Source organism: Nematolebias whitei, chromosome 4 (assembly GCF_014905685.2).
Source record: "Nematolebias whitei isolate Nwh7 chromosome 4, NemWhi1, whole genome shotgun sequence".
NCBI lineage: Eukaryota > Metazoa > Chordata > Actinopteri > Cyprinodontiformes > Rivulidae > Nematolebias > Nematolebias whitei.
In genome coordinates, this window is record NC_056501.1 from 12,531,791 (window position 1) to 12,547,380 (window position 15,590).

Genomic DNA, 15,590 nt, shown 5'->3' on the forward strand with positions numbered 1-15,590 from the left:
CCAAACAACCCGTAGCAACGGGCCCCCAATCCCGAACCCATTTTTTGTTCTCGTTTTACTTCTTGAAAAGGCACTTAATCTCATAACAGCATTTTTCTAACACTGAGGCAAAACCACCTGGACCTGATTTCTTACATAGTCAAGATAACAGGTAGACAATTGTCAAGTGTTACATCCAGGAGGAACTTCTTCATATTAAAGCAAACCCTCTGAGGTTTGTTGCTGAGGTCTACAGCTCATTGTCTTTCACAACTTAGTCCTCTGTTGGGGAGCAGAACTAAACCAGTTCAGACTTCTATGTATTAACTTTCCTGGCTAAGTTGTGGTGTGAAACCCATTTATACAGAAACTTGTTTTCAGCTGTATAACTATATGTAATATAATATAATTTAATGTATTTACTATAACTGATGGAGCTGCAGTCAACAATGACATGATTTCTCACAAGAAAAGTTCAGAGTGAACTGATTACTTGTGATACGGTTCAAATTTCAGCAGCAGAACTTTGGTGCTTAATGATAGAAGTCATTCCCCCATAATAACCACTGCATTGTGGTTTGAGTTCATGGTGTCATCATGCTTCTTCTATTTCATCCATCGTCTCCTCTGTGCATGTCAACACTGATGAAGAAAAACATGTAGTACTGTAGCAGAAAAACAAAACGAAATATGGACCTTAAAGTACAATCTTCTAGAAAGAATAGTTAAAATAAAGTTATGGCTTCCTTGAATTAGAAGAGTCAGTTTAAAGCATGTTTACAGGATTCCTCTAAAGAGAGATTTTTTTATTCAACCTTTATTAATACAGGCTAGTCTCATTGAGCCACGAGGACTCATTCACAAGAGGGACCTGCTCGTTTAGCAATAAATGTATCTGTTTCATCAGCACCACAACATGTTTTATAAACTGTTGAATTGAATGGAATTTGTTGCAAGTTGCTTTATCTCTTATCTGGTAAATTTGCAAAGATGCTTCTTACCTGAAATTCAGCTTAATTCAGATTGTAAGTCGTCTGATTCTACAGTAGTGTGCTTTTGCAAAGAGGCTTAAATACCTGAGAGTGAAGCTGAACAACTCTGTCTAAAGAAGACAAGTTCATTGTTAATGGACACGATAATGGACACTTACAAATGTGTCACTAATGTTGTTGGCATTCTACCTAAACCCACACAAGCTGTGGCCCTTCTACCTGTTAACTGTATTTTTCCAGTTTCAGTCTGTTTTTATATCAGCTGTTCATAATTCAGCATCAGACAACCTTTAATTCTAGTCTGTCCTACTCTTACGGGTCACTGTGTCATATTCAGATGATATTAAACACATGGGTCTGCTCAAAGAGGAGGAAGAGAAGAGAGAACTAACAGTATTTTAATTTGCTTTAACTGTGTTTTAAAATTAACCGTGTCTTAATGTTTTAAGTCCATTTTCTTAAAGAAATCTGACATCTTTCTTGTTAACATTTCAAATCGGATTCTAGAATTCTAGAATTGCGCTGCACGGGTGGCTGCATGAAAATTTTAATTCCTCTTTTTTCTGGATGTAAATCACTTTTTTTGGATGATTATTTCCTCTGGTATCAGATGCTGTGCAGCTGGAAGGAGTTTTACTGAAACCTTTTTAATTTGGGGCATTTGTTATGATGCATAACCATGGCAACAAGGTGTTTTTTTTAACAACCAGGAACAGCTGATTAACATCTCAAAATCTACAATACCTCAACTACAGCCCTAAATCCCAAATGAGGAAAAGGAGGTGCCCTGGATGAATTCCCGTCAACCTGGTGGCAGTGATCGATTACCTGACCGCCGAGATCCTGGAGCTGGTGAGAAACTCGGCCCGTGACAACGGGAGGACTGGGATCATCCCCCTGCACCTTCAGCTGTCTGTCCGTGGTGACGAGGAGCTCTGCAGACTGCTGAGAGGAGTGACCATCACTCAGGGAGGAATTCTGCCCGGCATTTGGACAGTCCTGCTGCCCAGGAGGACGGAAAGGCCCGCTAGATCTGACGGCAAGCTGGATCCAAGTGGACAGATCAATATCTGTGGCAGATTCTTCAGATTCACTGCAGGAGATCCTTCCTGCCCACAGCTATTAGCATCTAACAACTCCTGGATGAAACCAGGATGATGAGTTAAGACAATTCTTAATTTCCGTCTGGGATTGATAAAGTATTTTTGAATTTGAATTTGAATATTGTGATCCAAAATGTATTTAGTTGTAATATTAGCTTGGTTTATGTGGATGTCATGATTTTAGTGTGTTTCTCTGAAAGTGTGTGTTTTCCCATTAGGTCTGGGCAGACTGGTTGTGTGAGAGCGGGAAACTGATGATGATGGATCACTGTGTTCTGTCAAAAATGCTTTTAGGGGCAAAATAATAATTGTAAATGAAAAACATGCAGGAACAGTCTGAACAATATGCAGTACATTTGAAATAAAGTTACTGTCTGGCGTCTTTATTAAAAAAAAATATGACTGAAAATGTATGGGTGATAGCTATTTCAATATTTTTAATTCTGCTAAATATTCATATAAATGTTCAATTTAAATCTAAGCTGTAAAACATTCCCCACTGTGAATAAAGAATTCCTTTATATTGGATTATTTTTTTTTTTCTGTGAAGTAGTTTTCAGGAAACTTTAACCAAATCAGCTCAATGTAAGAAAAATGCTCTTCAAATTAAAAAGTAGAATTGGTCTGGTTGTTCTGATTGATTACATTTGTAAAAACAAACTATTAACAATTTTTTTTTTAATTGTTTTAAGTGAAAAATACAAAAGCTATTTAGCAATTTAGCATTTTATTTGCTCACTGAAATATACAGTACTGTTTGTTTTTTCTCTTAAGAAGAAAGTAAAACTACTGCCAGGCTCATGATAATTTAAGTTGAGTTATCAATCTTGGCTCTCCACAATAACAAGGAGAATGTCTTTGATACATTTTTTTTTTTACTTCATATGCTGTCTTCTTACTCAGTGTTGCATTTTTGTCATCCATGGTTCATTTTAAAACAGAGCAGGCAGTTATTTGCCTCCCTCAAGTTCAACTGTGGCGAGATCCATGAACATGTAGAGTTAAAATCAGTTTTTTCAGCAGTTGATGAATTCTCAGGTTTTGGCAATGCTTTTAAGAAAGGGTTGGCAGATATTCACATTTTATTAAACATCATCTTTGCTAAATCAGAACCCCTGCCAGATGATAAATCAAGCGCTGATTTTATTTTATTTTTTTCCTGAACAAATCAGGGCTCAAACTTGAACAAGACTCCAACTTTATAACACAAAGTCTACGCTCAAATCATCCAAACTACACAACATGAAGAAGAAGTTTAAATCAAGGGTTCACACAATTTTCAACCTTTGAACACGCAGTCTATCACTTCCATCATTATTAAACCAATTAAACCAGGGCCTATTTATGACATAAACACCTTCAACTGTTATGCTATTTTATTTAAGTCTTTGTATTTTACCTAGTGTATTAAAAATGGCGACTATTTTTCACTTTAATTTGATAAGTAGAGATCATTGGGCAGCTGTAGCTGAGTGGTTAGAGCAGTCGTCCTCCAATGCAAGAGTTGGGGATTCAAATCCACCAGACATGTCGAAGTGTCCCTGGGCAAGACACTGAACTCCTGATTGCGTCCAATGTGTGTCCCATGAATGTGATCTAAAAGCACTGATTAGCTCCTTTAGAATGATTTGTTCAGTTAACTTTGTAGAGATCTAGTAGAGTGCTGTATGAATGGGTAAATGAGGACACAGATTGTAGTGAAAAGCACTTTGAGTATCTTATAAGATAGAAAGTTGCTATATAAGTACAGTCCATTTACCATTTACCTTCATCTAAAGTCCTTCACTTCTTCTTTTACGACTCGCTCAGTTAGGTCTGACCTCATTTCAGGACCCACAGGTTTAAATCCAGTGAGACAACCTGTTACAAAGTCAGAGCTGTATTTGTGTTTCTAATGGTTTGGAGAGTGGTGGTGTTTGAGGTACAAAGGGGAACAGGCGCTGATGTTGGCTGCATTAAGGCTTTTAGCAAATATCACAGGGAAAACGGTGATGTCTCAACAACCAGGTTGCACACATGGTGTCCATCGCAAGCAGTCATTACCCTCTGGCTGCACGCTCTCAGGCTGACACCACACGCTGCATCCTCCTTCTCACTGACCTTTCAGTTGAGAAACGGCAGCCCCTTAAGCTCTCCATCCGCTTTTGTCTTTTCTACCTTTTCTATCTTGTCTGTGTCCATCACCTTAACACACGATGTGCATCCTTGAACCCACCCACCCCCTTTTTTAATCCTCTCTTTTTACACACCTGTCGAAGGCGGGACGTATTATGTTAGTCTCCTTATGGTCATATGGTCAAAGTCATAAATTAAGGTCAGATATTTTTGATTATCCGGACAAAAAACTTCTAATTAGCTCAAAATAATTTAATGAAACTTGTTACATATATGCATCAACACTAGAATATGTGTCACATACACTTTTCATCACCCCTGCTTTAAGGTCGAAGCTACATTTAAATGACTTTAACTAAGCTATTTTCACACACATAGAGTTGAACTTTGGTGTGGTTATAGGTGAAAACGTTCCCTATCACATACTGAATCCAAATTTAAAAAATCCAAGATGGCCACCATAGCTTAAAAGAAAAAAATGAGTATAACTCATTATTTATTTTTTTTGCCATATGATGCCGATAATTGGTATAGTGGTAGCTGAGAGCGAACCCCAGCACACAGTCCTGTCAAATCAAAATTTTAAATTGCCAGCAGTGTAGCAGTCCTAGGCCTGTCACGATAACAAATTTTGCTGAGCGATTGTCTCACAAATTATTGCGATAAACGATAATATTGTTTGAAATTTGACAATAATTAGTAGTTATTGTCAAATTTAATAAGAAATGTTTAATTTGTTTTGCATGTAGTACCCTTTTTTGACCAGCAGATGGCAGTAGAAGACCGTTTGTACCAAAGGATAGATAGTAAGGGAGTGAGCAGCGTGTCTCTTAAAGAAAAGTGGGAGGGAGGCCCCTTGACGTGACATGGGCTGTCTCTCTTCGGCTCTCAAAATAGCGGACGCTCGGTGTGGTTTGAGCTCTTTAGCATAGCATTTTTTCACACAAAGCTTTTAATTGAAAAAAATCAGAAAACGAGATTACAGCTTCTTTTTGCAGAGGAAAACTTTTTACATGAAGGCACGGGTTTCAACCGTGAATTTTGGAGCTTTGACAAGATGGAGGTTTTTTCCCCGAGGTCAACGTGTTAGCTTAACTCGTAGCTTAGCTTCTCAGCTTAGCTGCTTTTAATGATCCAAAAACACAGTTTTGGATCGTTAAAATGGATTTTAAAGAGAAAAGAGAAAGGGAGGGGCCAGTGAAGAGCACCGGAGTTGAGCTTTTTGTCATCCAGTGTCTTCAGTAGAAAGAGAGAGACACAAAGAAATGATAAAGCCAATAAATGAAACTGAGGTAGATAATTTTCATTTATCATGCGATTGATTTATTGTTTATTGTGACAGGCCTAAGTGGTCCCTGTCAAAGTTTCTCCAAAAACTTTCTAGTGTACATGAGCTTTCAGCTTCGTCCTCACTCTTGTTTTGTCTTCATTAATTAATTCATTCATTATTTGCAGCTTTAGTAGTGTATTTTCCACAATAAACATTTGGGAAAAATGCTTCTCATCCTCTTCTTTCCCTCAGGTTTTACCTGCTTATTATTTTTGCATGCAAATGCAATCACTTGGAACATTCACAAATGTTTCTTAGTTAGCGTTATATAATGTGTTTATTGTAATCTGGAAATCATGAATAGTTCATCCAGATCTTATTTCTAGTGCATTTACATAAAATGGTATTTTGCTCTAACAGTGGGATTCAGCACAGCGGGTAGCTGAGGGGCTAAAAATATTACATTCTGACTTTAATAAGTTTCAAATTAATTATTAACGAAAATATAACATTTTCCATTGCACTAAAAAGGATATATATATTTGTTTATTTACAGCTTTGCACATTAGGTTGTAGTTGCAGAGCATCTGTTTTGCTCTTTCTGTCCTCACTGCTTTATCGGCCACTCCTGGACCAAAAAGGTCACTTCATTTGGAGCTTTTTGTTGAATCTGCCAGCAAATCTGTTTCTTACCAAGCTTTTTTCTAAACCACCTTTTTTTTTTATGTCCATCTCGACTCAAAACTTGTTTAATCCGCCAACTCTGGAGGTCAAGGAGTGAAACTTCTGTCAACATTTTGCTTCAACAGTCACATTTTAAGAAAAGAAGTAGAAAGGTGGGATGTGTTTTTGTAGCCTTTGTGTCAAAGTGTGAGAGATGCAGTCAAGGTTGAAAGTAAAGGACAGGGCTGGACCAGAATAGGGAACTGTTTTGCCAAAACAGAGTGCTACATAGAAATACAAGTAGAGAGGTTACAAGCCAATACTTTTTTTTTTTTTCATGAAAGGCATTTTTATTGCTGTTAATTGCAATTTTATTAGGAAAACACAGTGTAACAATAGTGTTGCTATGGCTTTAAAATAACAAATTCAAAGCTTTAAAATGATTGATGTCCATGTAGAAGCTTTTCTTCCTGAATATTCCACCTTTTACTTTCATTGTGTTTCTTTCTGGCCTTCCAGTTTAATATTCAATTCTCCGTAAGAGCTCAGACGCAGAGCTGAATTTAATGTTGCGACATCAGCTACCTTCTTGCATCTTCCCCAGTCAATGTGGCAACTTGTTTTGTTTTGGAGAACTGAATCTGCCATCCGGGTGAGAAACCCCTCCAGGTTGTTTTCAGTCTCCCTGCTGTTTTTTTTTTGTTTGTTTGTTTTGTTTTTTTACTATAGATGAGGGTGGGACTAAAGAAAAAAACTAATTCTTCTTGTTGAGTGAAGAGTAGTTAAATATACAGCATTGAAATGTTAAAAATGTAGAACCTGTGAATACAGAGAATAATATGTCCAATTTAAGGTTTAGCATTTATTGAAGGAATGTGTGTTGCCTGCTGCTTTTCATGCCCGACTTTTAAACTGGGATCAAGATCCCTGATCATGATCATGGTCAAACCTTGTCAGTGATGATGTTCGCAATCTCAAATAATATTTTAAGAGCTTACATTCAGAATAATGTGTTGAGGGTGACGCAGATTTAGCTTAATATCTGTAGGTCATTTTTGTGTTTGCTAAAGTCCCTGTCACGTTATAAAGTTTTAAACTTATGTTGGCGTGTGGTGTGAGTGGTGGCGCAGAGATTAGAAAAGGTGAGACCGTGATCAGAAGGTCGCCAGTTCAATCCCCCGGAACAACAACCTTAAAATGTGAGTGGGAATAGTGAAGCACATACACCTGCTTCCACCCTCATTTGCCCCACTCTGTGCCCTTGAGCAAGGCCCTTAACCCCAACCATCTGCTCCCCTGGGTGCCCTAGATGGCAGCTCTTTGCTCTACACAGAGGGCTATGGTAGCTCGGTGGTCTGTGGTTGCGTCATGAAGGGCATCCAGCGTCAAAACAATTGCCAAACAATTAAATTTTTCATGTGAGTTCACTGTGACGACCCCTGAGGAAGGGAGCAACAGAAATAAATAAACAATGCCTAATATCAGCAGCACGTCGGCATACGCTGATGCCATATGTCACTGTTAAGACTGACTAGCTGTGGCAGCCATCTTGAATTGGAGTGACTTCAAATGTAAATTAGTTGTAGATGTGCATCCAATAATTAATAAGTTTTACGAAAATCTATAAAGTGGTTGGTACTGGAAGACTTTGTTTTGTTTTGCTTTTTGTTTTTGTTTTGTTTTTTTACACAATGATACCTCGTCCTTTATTTTTGTTCCTTTAAAGAAAATGAGAAATGTTGGGCCAAGGTTTAGTCCCTCGCTACTTCGCGGCTCATTTTTCACGGACTTGCTCTATCTCGGGTTTTTTTAAAGATTGGACATGACACACAACTGGCTGATCGATGGATGAACCACACGATTGACATGGAATCTTTATTTAAAATAAATTATTTAAAATTATTTAGCACCTGCTGCATCTTTGTACAGCCCAAACTGCATGATAAGCTTCCTCCTGCAGCTAATCAGCTCATCTCCGTGCAGAGCGGAGAAGTGGGCGTGGTCGAGATTGCATGCAGGTGGCTGAGTGCAGCTGGAGGCAGAGAGCTGAATTCATGACATTCTGTGCTCTTTTAGAGCGGTTAAAGTTTAGAAACATTTAGAATATTGCAAGAGTGCATGTGTATATATATATATAATTACTAAAATAAACTACTACTTGTACTATTATCCCTTTGCGTTTTTTCACTTATCCCGGGGCTTCAGGGTACGGATTCCCCGTGATAAACGAGGGACTATTGTACAGCTAAGTAGTTCTCAGCTTTGAAATAATTTTTGATCACATTTAAACAAAACATCTAAAGTTATCAAAGTTAATCCACTCTTTCTTCCTGCTAAACATAAGATATCAAGCCCAAATCATCCCAGTTTATTTCAGAGTGATGTAAATTGGGATGGGAACAGCAGTAACTCTGCACTCCAAGCCTTTCTCCCACAGATAAGTAGAAATACAACATCCTCAGCGTTCCAGTGATTATTTGGTTCACTCCTCGTAGACCCCACTAATCACATTCATCATGGATGAGAAGCCTGATCTATTGGAGATTAGATCAGTCAACACTCATCTGTGTTGAATAAATGATTTCTGCATTTCTTTTTGCAGTGCAGGGAACCTTCCACATGAGTGGATTTGCAATCACATTGTTGCCAAAAGGATTTCATTTTCATGCCAGGGACGGTTTGATTTTAACATTTATCTAACAAAAACTGATTTGAACATACCGCTCCAAGTTATTCATGCGTTAAGCTTTATTATCTTTTAAGCCACAAGTGTTGTTGTTAAAATGTGACAACTGAATTTTGCAGAATCTATTTTTAAAATCGGGTCTTGTGATAAAAGTTTTCATACAGATTTTGAAGTATTGTGAAGTTAGGACCCTTATTATTATTCTGAGTACAGATGTTGTTTATGGGGCTGTGTGGTGACTTATCCTGTGGGGGGTCGAGGGAGGGGGGGGACAACAAGGGCGGTGAGAATGTCCAAGGACGCTCCCAGAGAGTTCTGATAAGGATGGAATAATCAGCCAGATCCCTCTGGTGAGATCTGTAAACGTCCTCAGGGGATCCAACATTTTTCAGTCAGGTCATCTGGACAGTTTCTTTTTTTTTTTTTTTGTGCTGAAACGTTTCGCCTTCGATCCGGAAGGCTTCGTCAGTCAAGGAAACGCACAACAAAACTGATTCTTCCTCCAACAGCTTACTCCAAAGTGGGACAAACCAGATTACAAGCAGAACTGGTTTGTTCCACTTTGGAGTAAGCTGTTGGAGGAAGAATCAGTTTTGTTGTGTGTTTCCTTGACTGATGAAGCCTTCTGGATTGAAGGCGAAACGTTTCAGCACAAAAAAGAAACTGTCCAGATGACCTGACTAAAAAATGTTGGATTTTATACCTGGATTATTGAGCATGGACTTTGTTATTCTCAGGGGATGTCGAGGAGTGGCCAAGGACAGCGCCAGTGAGAATCCAAGAGTCCTGAAATGATGACACAATGTTTATTCAGCTTGTTCCCCCTGGTTGGTCCTGGACTTCCTTGTTGGGAGGGAGGGGGGACAGAGCGTCAGATTACAGAGCCTCCAGGTGAATTGAGATAAGATGACCTGCAAGGCCAGCCGAGGGAGGCAAATTCAGATTAACAACGTTTGTTTTGGAGACAGGCAGAACTTTCCTGAATTTTATCTGCCTTGAGTCTTTGCTGGTCTCATGTAGATTCCAAAATGTACAAATTAAGTGGACACACCACTGGTCTGTGCCTGAGGATATTCCCAGAGGTTTAGTCCATCCTGCCATTGAGTCCTAGGGGCCGCGTATGGCCTGCGATTCTCAGAAATCACATCCAGTTTGCGATCCAGTCCGCTAAGCAATTGAGTCTGAGTGCTCGAGACATGGAGCAAACCTTCACATAGGCGGCAGCCTGACCAGTCCAGATGAGCTGCAGCCATCTTCTTTGTCTTGATAAACCAGGAACCAGACTATTCCAAAAAGCAGGAAACCTGTTATCGTGAATCCAGTTATATATGCAATTTCAGCATCCTCGATCAACAGCAAAGATTGACACATCACATTCTACTTCCCCAGAGACATGTCCAGCTGCATACATGTGGTCCAGGAAGTTCAGCTCACCTGAAGCTTGACTCATCGTGAGAACAAATGTTGTCGACTGCGTTGAGACCAACTGACCAGATCTATAAAATTACGGTTCGGAAGATATGTAGAGAGGCTCAGAAGATAGAAATAAAAATTGTATTATTGTACGGCTACTTTTCCCCATTGATTTTCTTGCATTGTTTAAAAATAAAAACACGTATTTCAACTTGGCTTGAAAAAAGTTTTAGAAAACCAACCTGTTTTTTGTGGTTGCATAATTATTAACTCAAACTATTTCCATCTCTTGAATAAATTTCACCTTTTCTCAGGAAGCTAAATTTTTGTTTTGAGGCAGATTAATTTAATTTTAATTTTTCTACATAAATGTCCGTGTACAAAATTTCATTTAGTTTTATTCCTAACTTGTTTTTGGCCCGATGAGGAATCACAGTTTGTTGTTTAAATCTACTCGTCAGCTTTATATTTTTCTTCCTACAGTTTAAAATCTTGTGTATTATTTTAATACATGCTTTATTCAGTTTTGTGGGGTGTTTTCTTAGCAATCACCTGAGATAATCTGACCACACCGAATCCTCTCACCCGGTCCAAGCACCCAAACAGTTATCTAGAGAATAAAGCACACACAATTTGAGGACTGAACACATCTCATACATGCAGTATCTCAGTTCATTCTGTTCTCCTGTCACCTCTGAACAGACCTTCCTCCTCCAGCCACAAGAGAACGCCCCCCAGGATGTAAGACGGTGTTTGTTGGTGGTCTACCAGAAAACTCCACCGAGCAGCTCATCATGGAGGTCTTTGGACAGTGTGGTGATATCACAGCTATACGCAAAAGCAAGAAAAACTTCTGCCATATCCGATTTGCCGAAGAGCCCACAGTGGATAAGGCTCTCTTCCTGTCTGGTAAGATGGCAAAACTAATAAATTATTCATTTCATTTCATCCATTATGCACTGACTGACTGTATCACATTTTACCGTCACTCTGTTCTTCATAGTAACACTTCGGTGAACAGTGAACTCTTTACATATTTTACATTAACAGTATTCTGTCACCGAGTGTTTGTTTCAAGGCCATTTCTTTGATTTGAAAATGCAAGTTTGTCAAAATATCTCTCTTAATTAAAAACCATTAAATCTGAACAGCCATTATAGAATTTGTAGCATAAAGTGAAAGTGTAAAAAAAAATTCAAAGAAAATCATCTTTGAACTGAATAATCTTTATTTGATTTTATTTTTTATTGAACCATGATATCATGGTGTGGCTGTAGCTGAGTGACTAGAGCAGTCATCCTCCAATGCAAGAGTTGGGGGTTCGATTCCATCAGCAGTCACATGCTGAAGTGTCCTTGAGCAAGACACTGAACCCCTCATTGCCTCTGATGTGTGTGCCGTCAGTGTATGAATGTGATAAAGCACTGATTATTCTTTGTAGAGATCTAGTAGAGTGCTGTATGAATGGGTAAATGAGTGCACAGATTGTAGTGTAAAGTGCTTTGAGTATCTTGATCAGATAGAAAAGTGCTATATAAGTACAGTCCATTTACAATTTACCATGATAGAACAAACCAGATTTATGTTATTATCAGAGTAGTAATAGCTGAACATTATTGCAGACTGTGCCAAGGCAAGCTTCTTTGGAAAGCATTTCAAATACAAAATTGAAATTACTCAAACTTATGGCAGCTTCTCTATAGCATTTAACGTTTATATTGCTAAGAACATTTTGAAATGGGAAGTGAGATCTAGGAAAGCACAAAGAAATGTGCCCAGTTTTTAACCAGTACAGGTAAAAAAGAGCACATTACACCGGTTTTGGCCTTCCTTCCCTGGCTCCCGGTTCACTCTCAAATTCGTTTTAAAATCCTTCTGTATGTTTTCAAATCTCTGAACCGTTCTGCCCCCTCCTATCTCGCTGATCTGCTGCAGCCATATGTCCCACAGCGCTCTCTGAGGTCAGCAGACCAAAAGCTTTTATTGGTTCCAGTCACTTGTTTTAAGCTCAGAGGTGACATGGCCTTCTTTGTTGCAGGTCCAAGACTGTGGAATGAGTTACCACTGCGTGTCAGACAGGCTCCCTCAATTATTGTTTTTAAGTCTTGTTTAAAAACTCACGTTTATTCCCTGGCTTTTGACACTGTATGAGTTGATTTTAGCTTGTCTGTATTCTATAATGTTGGTCATTTAGTTCTTATCTTTACCTATTTGGATCTATGTGTTTTGTCGTGTGTCCTTTGCTTGTTTTATTTTGCTGTACAGCACTTTGGTTGGCCTTGTTGCTGTTTTTAAGTGCTTTATAAAGAAAGTGGTATGTTATGGTAAATGTTTTTCTATTCAGCTACCATAACTGTTTGGAATTCAGGACCTTAATAAGGTAGGAACAGTGATAAATCTCTGAATCCAGCAAAACCTCCTGCAAGCTCAAACTAAAGAAAAATACATGACCAGTAATTTTAAAAGAGAAAAAGATTTACTACTAACCATTTTGTTGCAGACTGTGTTCTTATCTCATCTTCATGTGGAGCAGGTAAACTGATCGCATCCTCCGTCTTCCCTCTGCAAACTGATGGCCACTCATCCTGGCTTTTAAAAAAAAAAAAAAAACACTTAGCTGAGCAGTCATCTCAGAAATGTCCCCCAGCATTATTGTGTTTTCATACATGTGCAAACGCATGCGAGAGAGAGTCTGTTTAAATGAGAGATCATTTGATTTTGACTGCCTCCATTCTTACAGTGAGATGTGGGAGCAGAGGTCCATATATTAGAGTGATGACAGAGCTGTGTAGTTCCCCCATAAATAATACCCCACCCACACACACACTGAGCCTGGGCAAACAACAATACGCAGCATTGACACACACTCCGACGGCTCCAGCACACCAACGTCTCTTCATATGAAATATTGAAGTAGTGGTAGATTAAGAGCCTGGAGCAGAGAGAGCAGACTGAAGTAGAAACCCCTGACTTTGCGCTCATTTTGTTTTCTGTTTGTGTTGGCATCCCTCACTGTGCCCCAACCCCATCTTTTCTTTCTTCATGTCCAAACACACACACACACACACACCCTGGACACACTCTGATCAGTTCAACCAATTAAATCTCATAATGGGGCAAGATTTCACTTCAGTCCACAACTAGCCATTAGTGAAAATTGAGTAAGAATGTTAGAGTAGGCAAAAGACAGAACTGCAGAGGAGAAGAGGGGTTAATGAGGATTATTGTGTTTTTTCGCAACCACTACAGAAGTAATTGGCCTCTCTAAGTCTCTCTTGTGTATTGACCAAAGGATGCAGACCTTCTGATCTGCACAAAAACATAGTTATTTTATTTTATTTTTTTAGAACATTTTAAGAAGAACAAAAGTCTGTTATATTGTTTGCTTCATTTTCTATAAAACGCATATAAAAGCCTCTCAATATAAGCAAACCGCTACTAATTAAGGTAATTTATGGTGAGATGTGCTTTGTTTTTAGCTATATGTTGTATTGAAGGTCAAATAAATTCACACCTGCAGACATAACAAAATCATTAAAAAAAATGAATTACTCCTTTTTTAAGACTTTGGAAAAAGTATTATTTAAGTTTAATTGCATAAAATCATTTGAATTTGAAAGTAGTTCAAAACTACAAGCCTTTGGTTCTCTGTACTGCTGCTGTCTCTAACATGAGTCCGTTTTATTTTGCTGTGCTCTCAGCTGTCCATTTTCTAAAACAATAATTGATGGGACATACTTTGCAACAATTAAGATTTTAAGATGTGTTTTTAAGTAAACCAGTAACCAAAAATGGACCAGTTAGAAATCATTGGCTAAAATGTTCAATTAATCCATTAGGATTTTACATTTTTACATGTATTTTCCTACCTTATGTCATTTCTAAGTGTCTGGAAGCAATGTGTCCACAGGCATTTTAATTTTTGGAAAATGCGTGATCTGAAATCACATACTGTAACAATCAAAAAGACTTCAATGCTTGTGGTTACCGTTTATCACTTTAGTCCACAAGTTCCCCTCCCGGTCATCTGATGCTCTCCATTCTTTTGACCATCCATTACATACTATTTCATGTCTTTCTTCCTTTTTTGTTTTCAATTTTTAAAGTGTATGTGTTCCTTTCCCCAGGATATCGGATCCGTTTGGGCTCCAGCACAGACAAAAAGGACACCGGTCGACTCCACGTGGACTTTGCCCAGGCCAGAGATGATCTGTATGAGTGGGAGTGTCACCAGCGCATGTTGGCCAGAGAGGAACGACACAGGCGCAAGATGGAGGAGGATCGCCTCCGGCCGCCATCCCCTCCGCCGATTGTCCACTATTCTGAGCACGAGTGCGGCCAGCTGGGAGACAAGATCAAAGGTAGACCTGGGTGGGGGCGACCTGTTAGGATTGTACGGTAAAATATTACATCAAAATAAACAGAGTTTAAAAAAAATAAAGAGTTTTCCTCCATCACATGTGTACCGAGACTGGTTACTTAAATTTGAACCCGTATAATCTTTATTTATGTAATTCTTAACTAGACATGGGAGGAAATAAAGGAAAAGGGTATCATGGGAAAAGTCCTTTACGCCAGCTTGTAACTCAGGCAAAGGAATGATTAGGTTCTAACAAACTCTGAGAGTTTCTTCTAAAAATGCTTCTCACAAAGGCTGTTTAACACAGTTATCAGCTTCCTCCATGCTCAACACTTGCTCTTATCTAGTCTTCTCCTCTCTGCTCGTCCTTTTCCATTTTTTTCTCCTTAGCCCCCCCCCCCCCCCCCTTGCAGCTTTCTGTCGAGTTTCTGGCCGAATAAACTTGTTTCACTAATGAGCAGTGGCACTTCCAGGTCTCAGTCACAGTTGCCCGATAACAACATGGCTGCGGCTTTCTGACTCTACCATCTGCATGTGTCTTTTTCAGTTTCCCCTCCTCTCTTGCCTCAGGAAAAAAAAATAAAAAGAACTCAAACACTTTGCTGTTTTAGCCAAGAAATTGTTTCTGATCTCTTTGGGCTGCGCTTCTGAACACCCCAGCTATTTGCTGCAGATAATAATCAATCAAAATCCACATGGAAACCGCTGGGAGACAATACAGCCACAGCCAGCCAGCGATTGGATTTAGTTTTAGATTTGGATTTAGTTTTTCTAAATGTTTACCCGTAGGGGAAAAAGATCTAGCTGTTTTACTGCCAGTTGTATTACAGTTCTCCAAACTCGGTTATGCTCGATGATGACAGGCCTCCTACAGTTTTAATGGGTTTTATAGCCTTTTTTGCCCCCAACTTGTCATTTCTGCCTGTAATGTTACTTTGTAAACAAATATATTTGACAGTTGTTACATTTAAAATACCCTTTTGCTATATCATCTAATAGCACATCAGTG

At 38.8% G+C, this 15,590-nt stretch overlaps 1 protein-coding gene across 1 annotated transcript in view; it reads left to right on the top strand.

Annotated features, from left to right (window-relative positions):
- Positions 1 to 15,590, top strand: part of enox2 (ecto-NOX disulfide-thiol exchanger 2) — a 171,200-nt gene that overhangs the window by 117,563 nt on the left and 38,047 nt on the right. Inside the window, exons 5-6 of the mRNA XM_037675199.1 lie at positions 10,924 to 11,130; positions 14,349 to 14,582. Coding sequence (XP_037531127.1) covers positions 10,924 to 11,130; positions 14,349 to 14,582 — 441 coding nt within the window. The remainder of the gene's footprint in view (positions 1 to 10,923; positions 11,131 to 14,348; positions 14,583 to 15,590) is intronic.